Source organism: Lonchura striata, chromosome 5 (assembly GCF_050655825.1).
Source record: "Lonchura striata isolate lonStrDom1 chromosome 5, ASM5065582v1, whole genome shotgun sequence".
NCBI lineage: Eukaryota > Metazoa > Chordata > Aves > Passeriformes > Estrildidae > Lonchura > Lonchura striata.
The window spans coordinates 41,377,864-41,397,893 of NC_140707.1; the positions used below are offsets into that span (position 1 = coordinate 41,377,864).

The 20,030-nt window shown below is 35.8% G+C and overlaps 1 protein-coding gene across 21 annotated transcripts in view; it reads right to left on the reverse strand.

Annotated features, from left to right (window-relative positions):
• Nucleotides 1-20,030, reverse strand: part of GPHN (gephyrin) — a 269,974-nt gene that overhangs the window by 15,710 nt on the left and 234,234 nt on the right. For 16 of the 21 annotated variants that reach the window (XM_077784089.2, XM_085580343.1, XM_085580345.1 and 13 more), the window contains 5 exons: nt 17,333-17,452; nt 14,829-14,887; nt 14,470-14,623; nt 12,539-12,660; nt 3,781-3,852 (listed from right to left, as the gene is read on the reverse strand). In XM_077784089.2, the coding sequence (XP_077640215.2) occupies nt 3,781-3,852; nt 12,539-12,660; nt 14,470-14,623; nt 14,829-14,887; nt 17,333-17,452 (527 nt within the window). The remainder of the gene's footprint in view (nt 1-3,780; nt 3,853-12,538; nt 12,661-14,469; nt 14,624-14,828; nt 14,888-17,332; nt 17,453-20,030) is intronic. The other 5 variants (XM_031505004.3, XM_031505003.3, XM_085580339.1 and 2 more) reach the window with 1 other exon arrangement.

Genomic DNA, 20,030 nt, shown 5'->3' on the forward strand with positions numbered 1-20,030 from the left:
AAACTTCTAGTTCTGCTTCCAAAATAACAAAGAATTTGCCAAATTAAAATTTTCATCAAACAGCCAGCACACTACTTGTACTCAGAGATCTCATCAAGCTCAATGACATTTCTTCTTGAGGAAAGATGGTATATGGATTTGATATTTCAAGATTAACTCTAATTTTTAAACTGCTCATTCAGCTGAGGTGACAGATTTCAAAATGAATAGATGAATGCAGCGAGGCATAAAGACAGTCTGTCACCCACTTTCTCACCTCATGGCCAAGAAGAGTATTTTGCATATCAGTAATTTGCAGGATGCAGAATGGTGCACAGATGCCATTATTTTTAGCCAACTAAAATCCACCTTCTATAGAATATAATATTGCATGTAAATCGATGAATACATTTCAATGAATGCAATTCAATGAATGAATATTTGATGGTAATAGGAATTCTGTGTTTTGACTAGTATGGTTTTTGAAAGCAGAAGAAAATCCAATTTTGATGGTGTATGTAGTAACATATGGACACACTTCTGAGACTGTATTTGTTTCAAAATTCTCAAGTGTATTTCATCATGTTCTCATAATGTATCTTCCTTTTACCTTCTGTGGTATTTCCCATGATCACTCTGAACAGATGCAGTATGTTTTCCCTAAGAAAACAGGCCAGCTTGTGAGGAAAGCTGGAATAATTACAGCAGCTTTTGGCTTGTTCAACATAATGTAAGTTTTGTCTATTTGACAGCAATATTAAAGAATCTCTCTTTGGTACTTTTTGCTTTAATTGCTGCTGCAAATATAAATGTTATTTTGCAGAATATTCTTTTTCATGTTACTTATATGAACTTGTAGGGATTTTGATTAGATGCCTTCAATTAGAGGTCTTCAGCTGTCTAATGCTTTCAGTGTTTTATTCTATATCAGGATGATAATTGATTTTCCTCCACTGTTTCCTTCCTGCTTCAGAAGACTCCCACTCTATATATGCCAGAATGATAAAAGATCAGAGGTCAGAAAAACAGATAGCCATGAGAGTGCTACAGGAAAAAGTCTCATGCACAGAAGCCAGGTGCTTATATAGTACAGGCACATTTCCTGCGTGAAGGAATCACATCCTTGTCTGCTGCTTGTGTACATTCAGCTGCAAGCATTTCAGTGTGAATTGTAATTTTTTCCACAAATGGTAAAAGAACAGGACTGAAGGTTTAACGACAGCTGTCTTCACGTGTGCTATTGTACTAACTCATGAGCACTTAATTCATTCTAAATCCAGTATAGTGTGTGTCCTCTGAGTGTAAGAAGCAGCCTGAGAACTGCTGGTTTCCACTAATTAAAAAAACTATCCCTGGCTATTTGCTGGCTGAATATAATGAACCTTATCAGTACACTTACCAGAAATCCATTCATTTTTCTAAGAAATTGGATGGGATTACACAGGTAAAGATTTTTATTTCATCTTCCTTTTTACAAAGGAAGTGAGTCAATATGGATTCATTGAAATGTTTTCACTTCTGGAGTAGAAAATATTCAACAGTTGTAGCTGTGCTGAAATAATATGACTGAAGATTACACTACACAATATAATAATCAATGCCAAAGACATTGCTGGCATTGCATTGGTAAAGATGTCGGTGCACTGGTGAGTCTGAAGGACAACTATGGTTTTTTTGTGGTTTATTATTTCAACTAGAGCATTCATGAAATGCGAATTGGCATATACTGACACAACTGAAAGTAAAATATATGATGGATGTAACTAGCACCAGTTGTTTACATATAGCAAATAATATCACCAAATCTGACACATAGTGAAATGGCATTGTAATCACAGAATTTCTTACCTTTTCATTTTACTTTAGCTTCAACTGTAAGAGTAAATTTTAAATAAATTTAAAAGGAATTCATAGGGATTTCATTGCCCCTGAAAACTGGTATAACTGCTATTGATCTACAGTATGGATGTCTCTAGGGCAGGTAGAAATGCAGTCCCTTAAAGCAATGCCTCAAAATGAAGGCTTTCTCTAAGAAGCTCCACCCTTTATAGAATCATAACTTAATCACTTGGAAAAATGTCTGTCTCCAAAACAAAAATGATTTGGAACCCACAGGTTAGAGACAATATAAAAAGACCTTTAAAAGTTCTCTGTCATCAGGTGTGTCCTAAAACAAATAGTTATTTTTTAGAAAATACCAAATGAAATATGGCATCATTTTTTGTTTGCTGAAAAAATGCAAATTCCCCATGAAGTGTAAACTATAGTGTTAGAAATAAGTGAAAAGAAGAAACTGAAAAACTTATCCTATTTAAGACCAGCAACTTGATTTTTTTGACAGCTGCTAGTTAGTAGAAGGAACTAGAACTTCATTTGTTTCTACGATACTGGACCATGTTTCTTCAAGCGCAAAGGCATTTTTAACATAACAAAATGCCCATTGCCTGTTCTCCTGCTCTGGAAGCAGAAGCATTTTTTATTGCTCATGCTTTGGGTAGGAAGACTTATTCTAGGGGCTGATTTTTGTTGGTGCTTTCCCTCACACTGCTTAGAAGAGACCAAAGGCTCATTTCATTTTTTATGCAGTAGCAATGAGGTGTGAACTGACTTGTATGAGGAATTCCAAGTCCATCACCTGCTGGTAGATTTTATCTTTTAAGTAATTTCAGATAAAGTAGACAGTCTGTATCATGTTCTTTACATTAATTTAAAATGTTTTAAATACTGCAGATTCTCATAAATTAAGTTTTTTTTGGATATGTAGTATAGCAAAAGGCTTAGTCCATTACATGAGGAAGACCTAGATTTATAACAACCTGGCTTCAGCATAAATAACTAATTGCTAAACAAGAACCATTTTTTTGAAAGCTAAGGCTATGGCAGATTGACTCAGACATGAGAACAGCAATTTGTTTTCCTGTATGCAAAGCAAACATTAATCTATAACCCAATCCTCCAGCTTTTTCTTACAAAAATTGGGCCATTTACCCCAGTGAGGGCCCTCACATGTGAAGTTTTCAGGTATTAGTCTTCAATAGGATTTTCATTCCATTTCTACCTATTTTTATTTCCTACATGAGTGAAACTATAGAAACTCATTGTTTCTGTTAATGGAGCAAATGACAGGTAGTTTATTCTCCCTCTGTCATCACTCCAGCTCCTTGGGCCTGTCTGTGTTGGAGTGCAAGTTCTGAAAATTAATCTATGTTATTAAACCATCTCCCTAAGTAAAATGTAGTATATAATTGCAGATGTATTTTGGAAAAAATGCATAGTGCATAGTTTAGAAATTTCCTGAATGTTTCAGTTAACCTGCTTTAGAGATGATCAGCATAGTGGTGGAAAACTGAGTATGCAGTATCACAGATTCAAAGAACATCCTGAGTTGGAAGGGACCCATGAGGATCACTGAAGTCCAACTTCTGTTATGACTGAAGAATCATAGCATTGACTTCCCTGGACTTCACTACTACCTTCAAGCAGGATTTTTCCTAATTTGCTCAGTTTTTAAAAGGGAAAAGCCTTGATGGATAAAAATGTTTGCTGCTACTGATGAATAATGTAAACTTTTTCATTTTATCAATGTCGTGGAGCCATGTAAGTCTACAGTGCACTGGTGCATAAGAACTGAACTGAAAAGGCAGTGCCATTTAATGGACAGAATAAAACACCATCTGCTCCTGTACGGCAAATGTTGGTTGGATCCGTGCTCCAAGCTCTTCCCTGACAGACACCTGGCCGAGCCTGCCTGTGAGCATGCACGTGCCTCAACGTCCCAAGTGGTTTAAAAACAGTGCTCACCAATCTGGTAGGCCTGTCTCCGCAGTGTTCTGGAAGCTCTGTGTCCCTTCTTCTTTAAAAACATCTGGCTTCCTGAGGGTAAAGGAAGCAGAAGGAGAGAGTCTCCTGGGGTCAAAGGGAAGCTCTGTGCCCAGCTGTGTCCCCCTTGGTGGCTCTAGAGATTCAAAATCACCACAGGAAATGCTTCCTCTTTGCAAGGCAGCCAATGGAAGAGAAAGGGAGTGCATGGGAACATCTTTCTCTTACAGTTTGGTTGGGCTTCTCCCAAGGAATGAAGAGTAAAGTTATGGAAGGATTTAGGCTCAACTGGGCATGCCAACAAAGCATAGTTCATCTTTCCTTGCAGTGTCTGTGGAGAAACTTCTTTACTCTTGACTTCAAAACAAAGCAAAATGAAGTGTTAAAACAACTTGACGTTTTGGAAGGAGGACCACAGATAATGGGAAAATATTTGGAGATGGGCCCCATTGAAACATTTTTACTCACATTTTTAGCTGCTTATTCAGGAAATCAATCTCAAGGCATAATAACTGTCACCTTCTTAACTTCAAGGGGGAAAGAGCTGTAATTATCCTAATTTTATAACTCCATAGTCAATAAAGATGCCACTTCATTCATGAGAAGCTTCATATCCCGCTACAAGAGGCAGGATTAGAAAAAATGTCCAAAACAGAGAAAGTTACTCCTATCAGGACCGGCTTTAAACAATTAATGATTTCTTATGAATTTCCAATTTTGAAAGCAGCATTACCTTTTACATATACTTCTTCCAAGTCAGTTTTTATGTGAAAAAAATATTTTTAGATAGTGTCCTTTGTAACAGAAATATGAAATTAATATAAATTATGTATTTATACTCTTAAATGTAGGGCAATTAAATGTAAAATGTAAAAGAATCTTCATCGGACATGAAGAGTTCTAAATATACCTTTTAAAAAAGACTGAAATCAGATACTCATTATTGAAATGGACCACAGTCATCACTATGTGACTCTTGAGTCATTTCTTCATATCAGCTGGCTGGACAGTTAACAACAACAAAGTCAACCTCCCTTCTCAGTTCACGGCCAGCTGATCCTGCACAAGGCAGCTTCAGTCTGACATTTCAAAGATCACTTTTGTGCACACTCATGTCCCATCTGACTGCGGAATGTGTGAAGAAGACTGGGCCAATGTCCCTACACTACTGTTACACATGCCCACAGTCATTGCTAACATGAAATTTTAAATCCTCTTTTATCATCTTGTAAATCCATGCCATGTTTCTCCTCATAGTTCATAAAGAGGGTCTGTGAGATTGAATGCATACTAATGTTGATAGGAAGTGATAGAAAAATACTTGAATTATTCAGGTTAAAAGTTTATATGTCCATTTCTTTCTGATAGGCTTCCCAAGAAACCCATTTCCTAAAACGGCTTCAGTCTCTCATTTTCTCTTCTGTTCATTGCTGGAGCAACAAAGGCAATCTTTATTTCTCAAAACAGGGTCCCTGCGTCATGAAGTGACACACAAAAAACTTTCAGATTTCACAAATTATTCCAGATTCTGGTTTAACCACCAGTGTTACAGACAGCAGTCTCAAAAATCCAAAATCTTTTCTAGCACAATGCTAAGCTCTGGTGTATAATTTCTGCTGGTACTAGAGTTCTGATTTTATGCTTCTACTATGTAGTGTCCACTACAATAATATAAAAATTAATTTATTTCTGTGAAATAATACTTAAAAGATTATTGCAACCAGAAGAAATAACTCTCTTTTTTTTTTTTTAAGATTTAGTATTTAAAATAGCATGAGAACCTCCCTGAACTTGCTTTTGTTTGAATTGTAAATAAATATCCAATCTCTCTTTGAAATGAACATCAAAGCATTTGATTTAGTTTCCTAATAACTAATTACTATCACTGTTAAAGTTATGCTTTACTTACCCTCTGAATCAGTCTAACTTGAATACATAGGCATTGCTGCTGAAATAGAAATCTTATTCAGCTTGTTCTCCATGTGGCTCAGTATAATTGGAAGGTAATCAAGTGATCTTGTAAGAACATCTGTTGAACTAAACAGCCTGAGTTCTAGTATTACTTTAGTACACAGTCCATCTTTTAACCACTTAGGAAATTTAATGGTTCTTGTCCTGGGAATACAAAGGTGAGGACAAAAATAACCTTCTAATTCTAGAGGAGATTAGCTCTTTATACATACGTATGCTAGAACTTGTATTTAGAGAATTCTCAAATATTTTCTTAAATTTTTACTTGTTAGGGTATAAACCACCAGCCTGTAAATATTACTTATATTCTTTAATCCTCTACATATCAACATATATTTGGCTGTATTAACAATATGCTTAACCCAGTTTTGTAAGTAATTCCTATCACTGACACAGTGACCCATCTTCAGTGTTCACCATGTCTTTGATTGTTCTGTATCTACTGCCTTTATTAGTTTTCATTATTTTCTTCTGGGGTATTAGTAAAATTTCAAGCCTCAAGAATTTCTCAGTGACTTGAGAACTCAAATTCCTATATATGCTCTAGGCATTAAGAAGGTTGAAAATCATTTAAGTGAATGAAACTTTGGCTTCTAGAAGCTGAAATTCTCTTGAAAACAGAACTTCTGTACTTTTAAAATTGTTAACTTAACCCACAAAAATAAACCATAAAAATAGTAATTTTTATTTTCCTCCAACAACTAATTTCCTCTGTTTTCTAAGATAGATATTTTCAAAGTATTCTGTTATCTTTATTATCTTCTCTTTACTGTCATGTGCTACTACTGAGCTGTGATTCTAAACATGCTAATTCAGGAAGGAGCCCATGCTTGTCTTGAACACAGTTAGGAAAATGACACACTGCTCTGCATTAGTTTTGTACCTGTCACCTCTACAGCATGAAATTTTATTACCTGTCACGCTATGTAGTTTCCTACTGGCACAGAAGACTCCCTGGGACTTGCACTGTCCCATTTCACAAGTTATTTTTTTCACCTGTGTTTTGGCTCAGACATTCCTTTGTGTTTTCAAACACATGCATTAGATGAGATGACTTGTCAATATGACAACTTATTTGAAGATTTCCCTAATGATTATCAAGAATTGTTGTGACAGATATTAAACATTTCTGCTTGAAATAGAATATTCTTGACTGGGCACAAGGAAGGAGAGGACAGCCACATCTGAAACACCTTCAAACCATTACTCTCTGTCCCTGCATTCATTAGGCTATGATCAAAATTTATAACACCATTGTCTTTTGAGCAGAACTGGAAGTGAAGTCACTTTAGAAAAATCTAATATTGTTACATTTAATGTAAAGTCTTCTTTCCATAAAGCATTTTCTTGCAGTCATTTGTTAAAAGATACTACTACTAATTTTGTTCAGCTGGCATTAAGCAGGAGCAGGGAGAGACTAGGATTCTGTGCCTGGATTCTGCCCATAACTTGTATTCTACCTCATATGATGATATATATCAGACTGATATTGCATGAGAAATATTGGAGTTGGAGCAGTTTCTCCACTCTCCTCCCTCCACTCCGGATGTTCCACCTACAACAGTAGTAATTACATGCAAGCCTCACAAATACAAAATATTTAAACCCTTTTTGGGATGGCAAACTTAAAATTGAAGTATACTAAATCTTCCAGTAAGATTTCAGTATCCATTCTAAATATGAAGAGACTCTATCAAAGCTTTTATTTTAGGGATATCACAGAGTAATGCTGTTAAAACAGCAAGGGTGATTTTTAAGAGGTTTATCTGTCATTTAGGAGCTCTATGTCCAACAGTATGTCAAAAAGGAGAGGTAAACAAATAAGAAACTAAAGACTTCTCATGTAGAAAAGCCCTCATAAAATGCTGATTTAATAACTATTCAGATAAATCTTTCAAGCAAGTGATGAAATAATATGAATTTCCTGAATTTTTCTCCTAAAGACAGAGATTCTTTCTTTCTCAGCTGTGAAATCACAGACTCATAGATAAAAATGCTGCTGGAAGCAACTAAATATTATACATGCCTCTCAGAAAAATGATAAGGGAATTAGAAAATAGGGAAAAGAATGCAGAGAAGGGGGAAATGCACTCATGTAAACAAAGGTAAAAACAGAGGAAATTGAATTAATTACATACGTGATCAAAATTCCTTAGCAAGTTTAATAAGAAAGTATTTCATAGAAGAAAAGCTGTCAAAAGGGAAGATGACTCTGTAAAACAGAGGGCCATGCTGCAGCAGATTTTGCTAGGGCTAAAATTTACACTTTAAACAATGGAATACAAAGAACAACAACAAATGATAATCAGACACAAAATTATCCTGACAAATAAGACTTCTACAGATCAGATATACAACTTATTTTTATCATTAGTTTCCAAAAAACCAAATAAATTCATAATCTATAAGCAAAGTAAATGAAATTAGAAGCTTTTTCAACTTGGTCTTGTTATTAGGAGGCAACATTCAAAAGTACATTGGAATACCAAATTTAACTGGCCAGTTGTTTGTATAATTTTTTCACAAGTGACTCTGAGATTCAGACAAAAAATATAAGACCCAACAGCAGCAACAGTACCAGAAAGGTTTTTCCCTTCCTTAGTTTTGCATTTGTTTCTTGTGTTTGCAGTAACTCTGGAAATGGATATATCTTCCATTTCTACTCAAAGATGTGTACTTTCCAAACAGCTTGGCTTTTACGTGCTAAGAACACAAATAGAGAAAATCTTGGCTTCTGGCCAGACCTAACTTCAGCTGTATCACATTCCTAGGTCTGTTCCTTTCTCCTGTTGCTTTCTTCTAGGATTTCAACTGAAAACTTTATCAAAGGGTTTTGGAATTGCTGGTTTTTATTTTGAATATTGAGCGATATATACAATTTATGACAACAGAAATGATGGTGACAATCTCGGAAATCGATAAAATGCTCCCAAAATAAATATAACATTGGTTTCAAATGAAAGTACAGCTTTAGGCTAAGTCAGACTTGAGTGGTCAGTTCAAAATGTAACTTCACATATGCTTAATATGCAAAGGCATTTTTAAAATGCTTCTAACTACTCTTCAGAAACCCAGACATTCAGTGTGCTTCCCCACCTTTTCACAATCTCTGTGTTTACATCTATCACATGGCTTTAAAGCAGCTAGACAAGCTATTTTTTTACCTAAACACCTCTGAGTGACTTGTATGCTGAAATTAGATAAAGGAATAACCTCTAAGTTTGTCTTTGCAAATGCTACTCTAAAAATTTTTTTATGCTTGAATATTAGATCTGCAAATATGATTGAAGAGGATTTCCATGGTTGTTAGAAACCTGACTCATTACAGCAATTGTAATACTCAACTGTGCTCCCTATTAGATGCTGTCTCAAACTCCATTAGTGCTTATGGTGTACAGGAAGTGGTACTCCCAGTAAAATGAAGTAAAATTTGCCCCATGAAAATTGTATTTAAAAAAGGAAATAGGAAAACAATCACCCAAATCTAAAGCATGTACAAACCAGGACAATGGGAAGGAACAAATATATACCCTGATACATTAAAAGAAAAAGTACAAGTTTTAAATTTTTCCTTCTGAAAAGTATGCTTGCCAGTATTTTTACTACACCAGTAGATATTGCAGGCATATAAAATCTGTTTTTCAATGTCTGGATACATATTATACACACAAAATGCACATATACATGAGCACACACAAACACACATGGTTTAACTTCAGTAAACCATAAAACAGACACTGAAGGCTTGTTCCTCTCTTCTACAGACATGATATCTAAAGTGTCAAAATTGTACCCTTTGTAATATCTTTCTGGTAAGTCTCCTGCATTTGTCCAAGTGCCACAGTACTCCATCAAATCAGTCATGTTAGTCCAAAAATATGTACTTAAATACGTGTATGGGCAACACTCTGTTAGCTTTATTACATAATGAAATAACACCATGGAATAACACCATGAAATAACACCGTACTTCTTATCAAACTGATTTACACAGCCAGATTTGCCTTTTGAGTGAAACAGAACTGCAGGTGCATTTTGCTGTAAAGATATGGATTGGGCATGTGAGTGAGGAAGAATGACAGAAGACTTGCTAAGAAGGAATTCTGATATGTGGTGCAGAAGATTCTTAGCTAAGTCAACAGTACTAAATTATTCTTTCAAACCTTACTGCAAAGTACACTCTGTGATTGGAGGATATTATCTCTATGAGTAAAATAACTACCTCTGCAGAAGCTGCTTTCTTAGCAAGAAACAGAAAAAAGCAGAAAATGAAACATTTAAAAAGAACTGTTACTACCTTTGCCAAGGAAATACTATCTCAAGACTCAGAGATGATTTTAATAGCTAAGATTCAAAAGAATCAACCTCTTCCATAACTGAAAGCAAAGCTGCAGGCACTTAGACTGACATATTTGTTTGCTGCCTGTTGTTCAGCTAGCATCTGACAAGTAAAAAAAGGTCATAAAATATATTTGTAAAAAATCTAGAAAAACAAGAAGTTCTCTTGGGCCTTAAATTGCACTCACTACAAGAGAGATACTCCAAAGAAGAGCAATGAAGCTGTTTAAAGATCTTGGGCACACGTCTGATGAGGAGTGTCTGAGGGAACTGGAATTGTTCAGCGTGGAGAAAGGAGGTACAGGGGAGACCTTATCACTCTCTACAACCAGGAGGGTATAGCCAGGTGGGGACTGGGCTCTTCTCCCAAGTACCCTGTGACAGGATGAGTGGAAATGGCCTCAAGTTGCAGCATGGGAGATATAGATTTGATATCAGGAAAAAATTCTTCTCTGAAAGGGCCATCAAACATTGTAACAGGCTGTCCAGGGAAGTGATGGAGTTTCCATCCCTGGAGGTATTTAAAAGGCATGTAGGTGTGGAACCTGGGGACATGGTTTAGTTATGGACTTGGGAATGCTGTTTGGACTTGCTAAAGATTCTTCCAAACTAAATGATTCTATGATTTTAAAGTTGTTTGTCATTTATTACTTTCAAAATTATCTTCACAGACTCTCCATGCCTAGGAGAAACAGAACAGAAACAAATCCTGAAGGCAGTGGAGTACATAGCTACAGTTTTGCACAATGACCTTAAGTTAAACTCTCCTTTCGATAGTGTTGACTTTACAACAAAGTTAACACTGTACCTATTTGATTAGGACAAAGCCATAAAGAACAAACAAGCTTTACAGTATTATTTTTCCAGAGGGGACTACCAGGGAAAGCATCTTGTCCACTGGATGAAGCCATTGGTAACACAGGATGTAAGTTGTCATTGACAATAATGTTGGTAACAGTAGCTATTACTTTTGCTCCTGCAGGTGGTAAAAAGTTCCACCTACAGTATTTTGCTGAAGAAAACCCCTGCCAATCCCTCTACACAGAGATGACTCCCAGGAAATAAGAGACTTTTTGTGGCTGTTTTCTTTTTTCTTAGCTACACAAATCTAGAAACTGATCTCTGAATATAATATTTTAGTTTGAAAACTTTTCTATTTATGTTTTAAAGTTTAAAAATGTCTTTAAAATATAGAAAGCTCTAGTGATCCAGGACATTTAGATACCACTCCTGGAAAGAACAGCCTCATGAATTTAGACTCAGTGAGAGTATCCAGAAGGGTTTGCCTTCCCTAAGATCACAACTGTGATGTCACATTCCCTGTAAGAGTACTTCAAAGTCAACTGCATTTCCTGCAACCACCATGCAGGTTGGTTTAATTATTGCAAATCCATGCAGTGGCTGGCCCATTCATATACTTTCAGTCAAGCTAGTGATGTTTTGTATTGAATAGTGATTTAAGGAAAACTGGGTTTGAAATTACCTGTTCTGTAATAGTAGCCTTTTAGTCCCTGACTGGGATCATGTCATCTGCTTATCTGTTTTTCTTTTCTTTTTTTATTTTTACTTTTAATTACCCACTGGGATGACCTGAATAACTCCCTGTCAAACCAAGTCTATCAGTTGGTTTGATACCCCAACAGAAAAGCAAGAAAGATTATTCAAAGCCTCTAGGTCTCAATACATTGAGGAAATACATTATGCTGAGAAACTCAAGCCATGGATAGCAGTCACTGCCCAGTCTTGCAAAGGACAGAAAGCTGAACACTTCAATCACTTATCCCAGAGCTCTCAAGAGATGCCACTTCACTACCACTGGGAAACAAGGAGCAATTGGCTATCAGATGAACAGAAAGACTGATCAGTAGGGTGCTAGTCTGTGGCAATCAAAGCAAAGATCACTAAAGTTAAAAAAAAAATTCTTCCACATATTTCTGGAAATATTGAGCAATATGAAGCAGTGGGGCCTTTCTCAAAAAACTCAGAATATGACAAAAAATTATACTATAAAACAATTTTGGCATGGAAAATAAACTCTGAGAGAAACTTCCTTCTCCCTTTATTTGACCAGAAAAAGAGTATAGCTGCTGTAAAACTCTCTCTCTTTATGTGTTTTAAGTCTAGTGCTTGGAAGGATCCTGCAGCAATAAATTCAATTTTCAACAGGAAATAGATTATCTGTTTCAACAAACAGAATGCAAAACAAATTAAACATAATTAAATTTTTTTTCAAAATATTCATCCTAATATTAGAATACTTATTTCTTTCTATAATGAAAAGGGTTAAATACTTTCTTCAAGATGTGCCTTGTCACAACACTGTGACATTTGTAATGAGTGACATTTTCTCTGGCATTTCTTTTTCCCATGGATGCCATAAAGTGCATCACATGAATATGAAGTGACATCTTTACTAACATGTGGTACTTACTTATCACCCACAATTCCCAAATTGATTGTTGGATAGCCGTGCTCTTGGATTGTAGCTAGGAGAGTTGAACGGTTGCTGTCCCGAATCTTTCCTGGCAAGAGGTCGTCCTCAGGGTTCAGCAGCTATAAAACCAGAAACACTCTCAGTCAGCCTCCTTGGAATACTGTGCTTTACACAAGTGAGAATTTTTTCTTCAGGTTGGACAGGATATTTTTAGACACATATAATGAAATATATGTATAAAGTGATTTAGTGAATTTAAATTAATAAGATATGTAATGTGCTTGTTTAGTCCAATCCTCCATCTTGTTTAGTTTCTTCTACTGGTTCATGTCTGCAAAACATTTTTACTCCTTATGAGTACATGGCTTCTAACCTCAGACATTAGCAATCAAACCAAAAACTTTTAAGTTTTCAAGTTATTGTTATTTTTAAATGGTTTTAATGGAATCTCATTGATGTTAACCAGATTTAAAGAAATTAATGAACATTTTCAAGTTCATTGTTTGCTTACCAAAAAAGATACCTTTTAAATACAACAGTCTGCTTCAAATTAATAGGCAGAAACCTTATGCTTAATTCTTATATCAATTACTGTTTTGGATTAAAAACTTTCTCTGAAGATAGTCTATTGTGGCAATTACATCACATGTGTTATGTATTTTGGAAGCTAAACCACAAAACATACATATGTAAATGTATGTTTTATATATATTAGTAATGCCAATGTAGGACACAAAAAGACAATACAATATTGACAGGAGGTAAATAATAATACTACTAATAAGAATGTATCTGTCAAAATCACAGCATTAGGTAGTAAGGTAAGAATAATGAGAAGTGGAGCATGGTAAATGTTATGCTTTGGCTTGCAGCTCCGTTCTGTGAAGATTGTCATAGGATGTTAAAGAATGTTTTAACATTTTACAAAAGAGAATGCCTACAGTAAAGGACCTTTTAATGACATGAAAGAATCTTCAATCATATGGAAGTTACTAATCAGAAAATCACCACCTATGATCCTTGTTGCTCTATGGATTTGTTCCTCAGTAGTTTGGTTTCTGCATGCCACACCCTGTTTATGCTATGAAATCTGGCAATAATCTGTACCCTAGATGACAAATTTCAACCTACTAAAAGTTTTCAAAATCTTTCAAAATTTAACATATTCAAGCTGTATGAGAATACAGCTACTGAGTTAATATTTGTGGCTGGGTTTCAAGAAGTTTGTCTTAAAGGACAGTTAAAACTTCATGTTGTCTCAACCCACATGTTCTTTAGGTTTTGCTCTTCCTATTCTTTCTCTGTCTTGCTGCTGGAAGAAGTGAGAGGGCACAGTTGCTGGCCTGGGTCAACACACAACATATGTAAAGCTAGTAAATTAACTTAATCTTAAACCTGATTTTTCTGATACAGTTAAAGCAATTATAAAGCTGGTCTGCTAGTCTACCAACAGGAGAGTGTCTGGATTTCAATATGTGCTACTATAAGAAAGAATATTGAGGCACAATACTGCAAACAAGGCATTTGGTAGAACTATTCAGTTTCCCAAGATAGCTTGTCTGCCATTTGTATTATAGACAGAGAAGGTGCTGCTTAAAAGAAATTATTCTTCAGTCATGACTGGCAACATGAATTACAACCCCAACTACCCCACAGGCTCTCCCTTTCTGGCAGGAGGAAAACAGGTGGGACATGGTTGGATACATTACCAAAATTTTGGCAAAGAGAGTGTGAGACCTGTGAGAAAGCCCCTAAGGGAGGAAACACAAGCAGATAGATTATTATGGGTTAATGCCTCAGAAAAATAGCTCATGTCAGCATGAATTGCCATCAAAAGTGAGTCTGCTTGGGAGTTGGGTGGAAATCACTATCCAAAACATTGCCTCAAAAAAAAATTCAGACTATAATTCTAAATAAACTTTTCTTACCTCATTCCCTGTTGACATTACTGCAACCACTGGAAACTTGTTAACTTCTACTTCAGTTACTCCAACAGTTGCTAAGAGACCAATCTCAGATGGACCCATGTGGGTTCCTTTAGCCAGCACACATTCACCTCTTTTAATGTCATGTCCTATGGGTCTGAAAATCAGGACAGAAAAACAACATGAAAGAGAAACAGAATGAGATTCAAAGTACTTTTCCTTCATTGGTCCTGCTCCAGGTCAGGAGTGTCCATGGACGCTCCTTAGCTTGTCAAAATGTCATCAGCACTCATGATTGGAAAATTACTTTGAAATTCATCAGCCCTTCAATTTCTAACAGAGATATTTTAATAAATACAGACCTGATATCTTGGCCTGGTCGAGCTTGCACCAGGATTCGAACTTCTAGTTCTTCAGTGCCCTACAAACACAAGGACATCACATATGGTCAGCTGAACTATTCAATTAAGATTGATACTTAATTTCTCAGAAGTCTACACAGCAGCCATTACACTGAGACATTATGGCTTAAGCATCATACTGTTCTCCTGATTTGTTTGTCAAGGTTGTAACACAATGTGTGCTAAAACTGAACAGCATTTTATATAATACTCTTTATGATGAGCTCACTAGGGGAGGACCAGCACTGAAGATGTAGTTTTAGCTTTCCTTTTTTTTTTTTTTTTTTTTTTATGATACCTGTGTTTATATAGCTTTCCTGTTTACATAATTGATCTAGTATACTGAGTGAATTCTTTCTATTCCTCTCAGCCAACTTGATCCGGTTAAACCATTTCAAAGATGGCACTTCAAACAAACCATTAGTCTGTGGTAGACAGTAGGCCATTACAGTAGCAGAAAGGTAGAAAGAAGCTATGTGCTGCTGCTGTTTCAGGATTTTCATGTAGATTCCTGTAGTGGATACTCCTACTTGAGAGCCTTGTATGAATCAGAAAGGGGCTCATTCATCTTCTTTATTTACTGTGAACAGGACACAGTGGCCTGAAGAGTCTGATGCAATTCCTTGTGCAGAATATCAATAGTTTGGTGATTCATTCAATGCCAATAAATGGCACATGACCTCTATAATTAATATTTTATTTTAAGCCCTGGGTTGATGATATATACAAATGAGTTGATGATATGTACACTCAGATTTGAGATGGTGCCAGCCTGTCAGTAGCACTAATCTAAACTTAGACTGGAAAAAATTCTGGTTTTACCTTAGGACGTAGTGCTACCACATTTGCAATGTGGTAGTCCTCTCAAGATGACACGGGCAATGGCCACAAAAAACTTGCTCAGTAAAGCTAATGGAATGGTTAAAAAGCAGTGAAGGCAATGGTGTATTTTGCAGGAAGATATAATCTATACATATACACCTGTAACCTTAAAGCAGGATTGATAATTTCAATAATTTCCCTGCTAGGAAGAAGGACAGCATAGACAGCTTGCTGAGTTCATCAGATGTAAAAATATATGCATTTAATAAAATTAAGGCAAGAGGAAGGATACTGAGAGTGAGTTTCAGTTTTTGCAGTCTTTATCAGTTTTGAATGCTAGAATTCACCTGCTCACAGCCCGGCTGCAATCACAATGCTGACACTGAGCTGTGGCAAAGTGGAACAGCTTGTCAGAACAGCAGCAGTAGAGCAAAGGCTGATTTGAGCACAGAACATAGCTCATTCCAAAGCCGAACTTGGAAGTTGCGTCAATAAGAGACAACTTCTTGCCTTGAAGTCTCTCAGATGACAGCAAACATGACGGTTGTGCCTTGAAATCACAGAAGCAAACACAGCAACATAAAGGAAGTCTAAGATGGACTTCTTGGAATAAAGTTGTCTACAGAGAGCTCTTCTGCTTCATAAAAAGCATATTTCACCATGTTGAGACAACTGTGCATACAGAATTAGTACTACAGTATTAATTTTTTTTCCCCCTGTGGTTCTTTTTCTGTGTTTTCTTTCTGTGTTCTTATTTGCAGTATTTGTAGGGTATTCCACTAGTATGATTTAAAAGCAGACTGGAAAATCTGTTCAAAATCAGGTTTATTCTGGAGGAATATGCACCTTATCAATTTCTTTGTTTTCAGAGGTCTTAAATTCAGTAATGTTCATTTTAAAGGAGCACAAATGTCTTTAAAAAATCTTAGTTGTAGTTTAAAAAAACATTTACTTCCCCTGTTCCACAACAAAACCTCTTTTTCTAAACAGATTCATTGGAAGGTATTTGTACAAAAAAGTATTCTCCAAAATCCACCAAATTCACTTTTGCTGAAACAAGACCAACTCTGATAATACTGAACTGTCTTCATAGCACAGTTTAAAAGAACCCAAGTCATCCCATGGATTTTTCAGCACTTAAAACAGTTCACTTTCCCACAGAAAATCATATTCAGATTTAATTATATCAGCAGTAATTCTGATGTAATTAATTCTAATAATACAGTAATTCTGTATTATTCTGAGATCAACATGTAATAAAAAAAAACATTTCCTCTTCTTATCTGGTAAGATTTCCACTAGCCTGTGTTTTAAAATGTGAATACAGTAGGCATTTGAATAGGACTGTAGGCATTGATTTCCAAGAGGCATTTGCCTTTCACTCAAATCATGCTCCCAAGCATTTTAGAGTCAGCATTCAACAATTCTGATGAAAAATCAGTCAGAACAGGAGGGTGTGTGGTACTGTTATCACAGCCTGGAAAAGTGAGAATTGCCACTAGGAACCGATGCAAAAAACCTCAAACTTCTGAGATTACAGAAGCGCTTTTCTGTATGACTGCCTTTCATATTTACAGGATTGTATCATGTGCCATTTACTGCTGCACACAAAAGAAAAATGTGTTTTTAAACTTGTGACTCACATCATCTGATTCCCTGATGAGCTCTGTATCTTCCACTTGCACCACTGCATCAGCACCACATGGAATTGGAGCACCAGTTGTAACACGCATTACCTGACCAGGCATCACGGTCTGAGTTGGCTGAAAAATAAAAAATCAGAATTAATCTCTTTTTGGAAAAAATTCAAGCCACTGGAACTTTATGCAAGTAATCTATCTAAAAGACCAGAATTAATATTTTCAGCATCACTCTTGATATACTGTGAGCAATATCAAGAGGTAAAATAAACTCCAATTCACACCTGGTTTTATTTATATGGCCGTATATTAGGTGGCTTCATTTTTTTTCTTCTTATATTTCTATCACATGAACAACTTTCAGAAGAAGGAATATACTAATACTCAAAAAAATATTTGGCACAGAAAAATAACTGGCTTAAAAATTTAACTGTTAGATGGAAACTTCCATGAACAAAAAACTAGCAGTTCCCAGTACATAAATATTTTTGCAGAGCACTCTGGCTGCCAGGGCTGAAATTGCTTTGGTTGGATTTTTGTTCTGTTTTGTTTTACCAGCACACTATTTATGAAAAACCAACATATAATAGTAATGTAGCCAACTATTTAATTTTTAGGCAGATTTCCTAACACTGAGACAGCTCAATACTAGTTCACAGAGAATATCTATTGAGGGTCAATTTAGAATAGCTTAAAATTGATAATATTCTACAAATCTATAAAGTCACAGGACACTAAAAAGTTTCAGCAGAAGCAGTACAAAGAACAGAAAAATATCAGAACAACAAGATAAAACAAATGATATGGTTTTAATAACACTTCTCACCAGGCAGACTATTTTAATAAACATTTGTCAAAATCCAGAGTAAAACTGTAATTTGACCATAACTATTTAAGAAATAAATAACTAAAATAATCCTAAAAAAATGAAATTAGAAGATGCTGATATGAATGACTGAGATTTCATTGCTGGCTCCTCCCAGCACTGTAGGAAGTCTGGCTTATTTAGGTTTCACTGTTATAAGTGAACATGTGCTACAGAGAGATCTATGCAGCTGTGATCAGAGCTACATATTCTGTACGTGTCACACGTAGAACTCATGTGCACATTGACTCTGTACTCCATATGCAGTGCTGGAATACATCCAGGACTTCTCAAACTGTAATTAGCACACATTTGACAGCAACCCACAGGTTGCACGCAGTACCTTTCATGACTGTTACCTGCTCCTGCCCAGCAGGAATTTACTCCATGACTTTTGTCAGGAGAATGACAGACACAGCCAGACTCTAGACCAGTGGTCAGCACTGTAGCTGCATAAAGCTGTTTGCCTTGCCCATTCTTCTACTCCACTTCAGCCCTGTCATAACCTCTGAAAGGTGAGTTCCACTTTGAAATGAGTGTATTTCACACACTGGGGACAGAAGCCCTAGGAAAACTCTGGGGATGTTTTTTGTCTGGCTTACCACAGTATCACAGTGACCTTTGTATTCCAAGAACTGAGCCTAGAACTGACTTAAACTTAACCCTTTTCTACAGGTAATGGAAATTTAATATCCTTGGAGAAGAACATAAATAAAACCCACACTTGCCATATGTCACAGTTAGTGTATTTTTAGGGCAAGATTCATGCCATCATAATGTAGGTATCTAAACCAGATGCCATTAAAAAAACTACTTTTAAGAAAATGGCATTTATTCCTCACCACAGACTATTCAAGGAGTTGTGGATGGATAGCAGAAATACTATCATTTATACTAAAGCTGCATAAAAGGGAAAATAATGCTATCTACTATGTAATTTTGATTTTTATGAAAAGAAATATTACAAAAGGCAAAGCTTATGCCTTGGATTATGTATTTTGCATACCATTGTAGATATAATCTAAAGATTACGAACAGGTAATATTATTTTGAACTTACTAAGTATTGCTGTCTTAAATGACAAATTTCAAAGGAAAAATGTATTGCATAAAAAATTTCTGCCTATTAAAATGCATCACAGAGAATACAAAATGTCTACTACTGCCATAAATCAGAGCCTATGGTGATAAAATGTGCTGTAACTAAACATGTTTTTGGAATTCATTGTGAGATGAATTAATTTTTTGAGATGCAATGATGTGATACATTTAAACAAATTCATGATACAATTGCTTTTAGAACTGGTTATCTTGCACATATATTTAATTTCATTTTTGTCTGCTGAGAATTTGATCAGATTAACTTTATGAACAAAAGTCAACCATCAGATTTATTTGTGAATCTCCAGGGCTGTGTTCCTCTATGATAGATTTTTTGGAGATAAAGAAATGATTACTTCTCAGAAAATATATTAATGTGCAAAAATTTCACAGAAGCTCTTCTAAAGGCCTTTGAGATCTCACTTTTACCTGCAATGGGGCAATACTGGTTTCTGTCCTTTGCCTTCATTACTGATAACCTACTCAATTTTAGTCACAGAATAAAACCCAAAAATAATTTACTAAGCACAGCTCCTATATCAGGCATTTTCTCCTGCACATGATTATACCTCTCCTGTGTGATTTAGAATCATCCATGCTCCTTTCTGTAAAAAGGCACAAGGTAATGGAATAATGGAAAATGCCTGCTTCTCATTCTAATATTGTAGCTGGTTATTTGCAGTGCCTCTTACCTTTAGGAAGTCTTGCAGGAAATGCTATGGTCTATGTAAGTCTA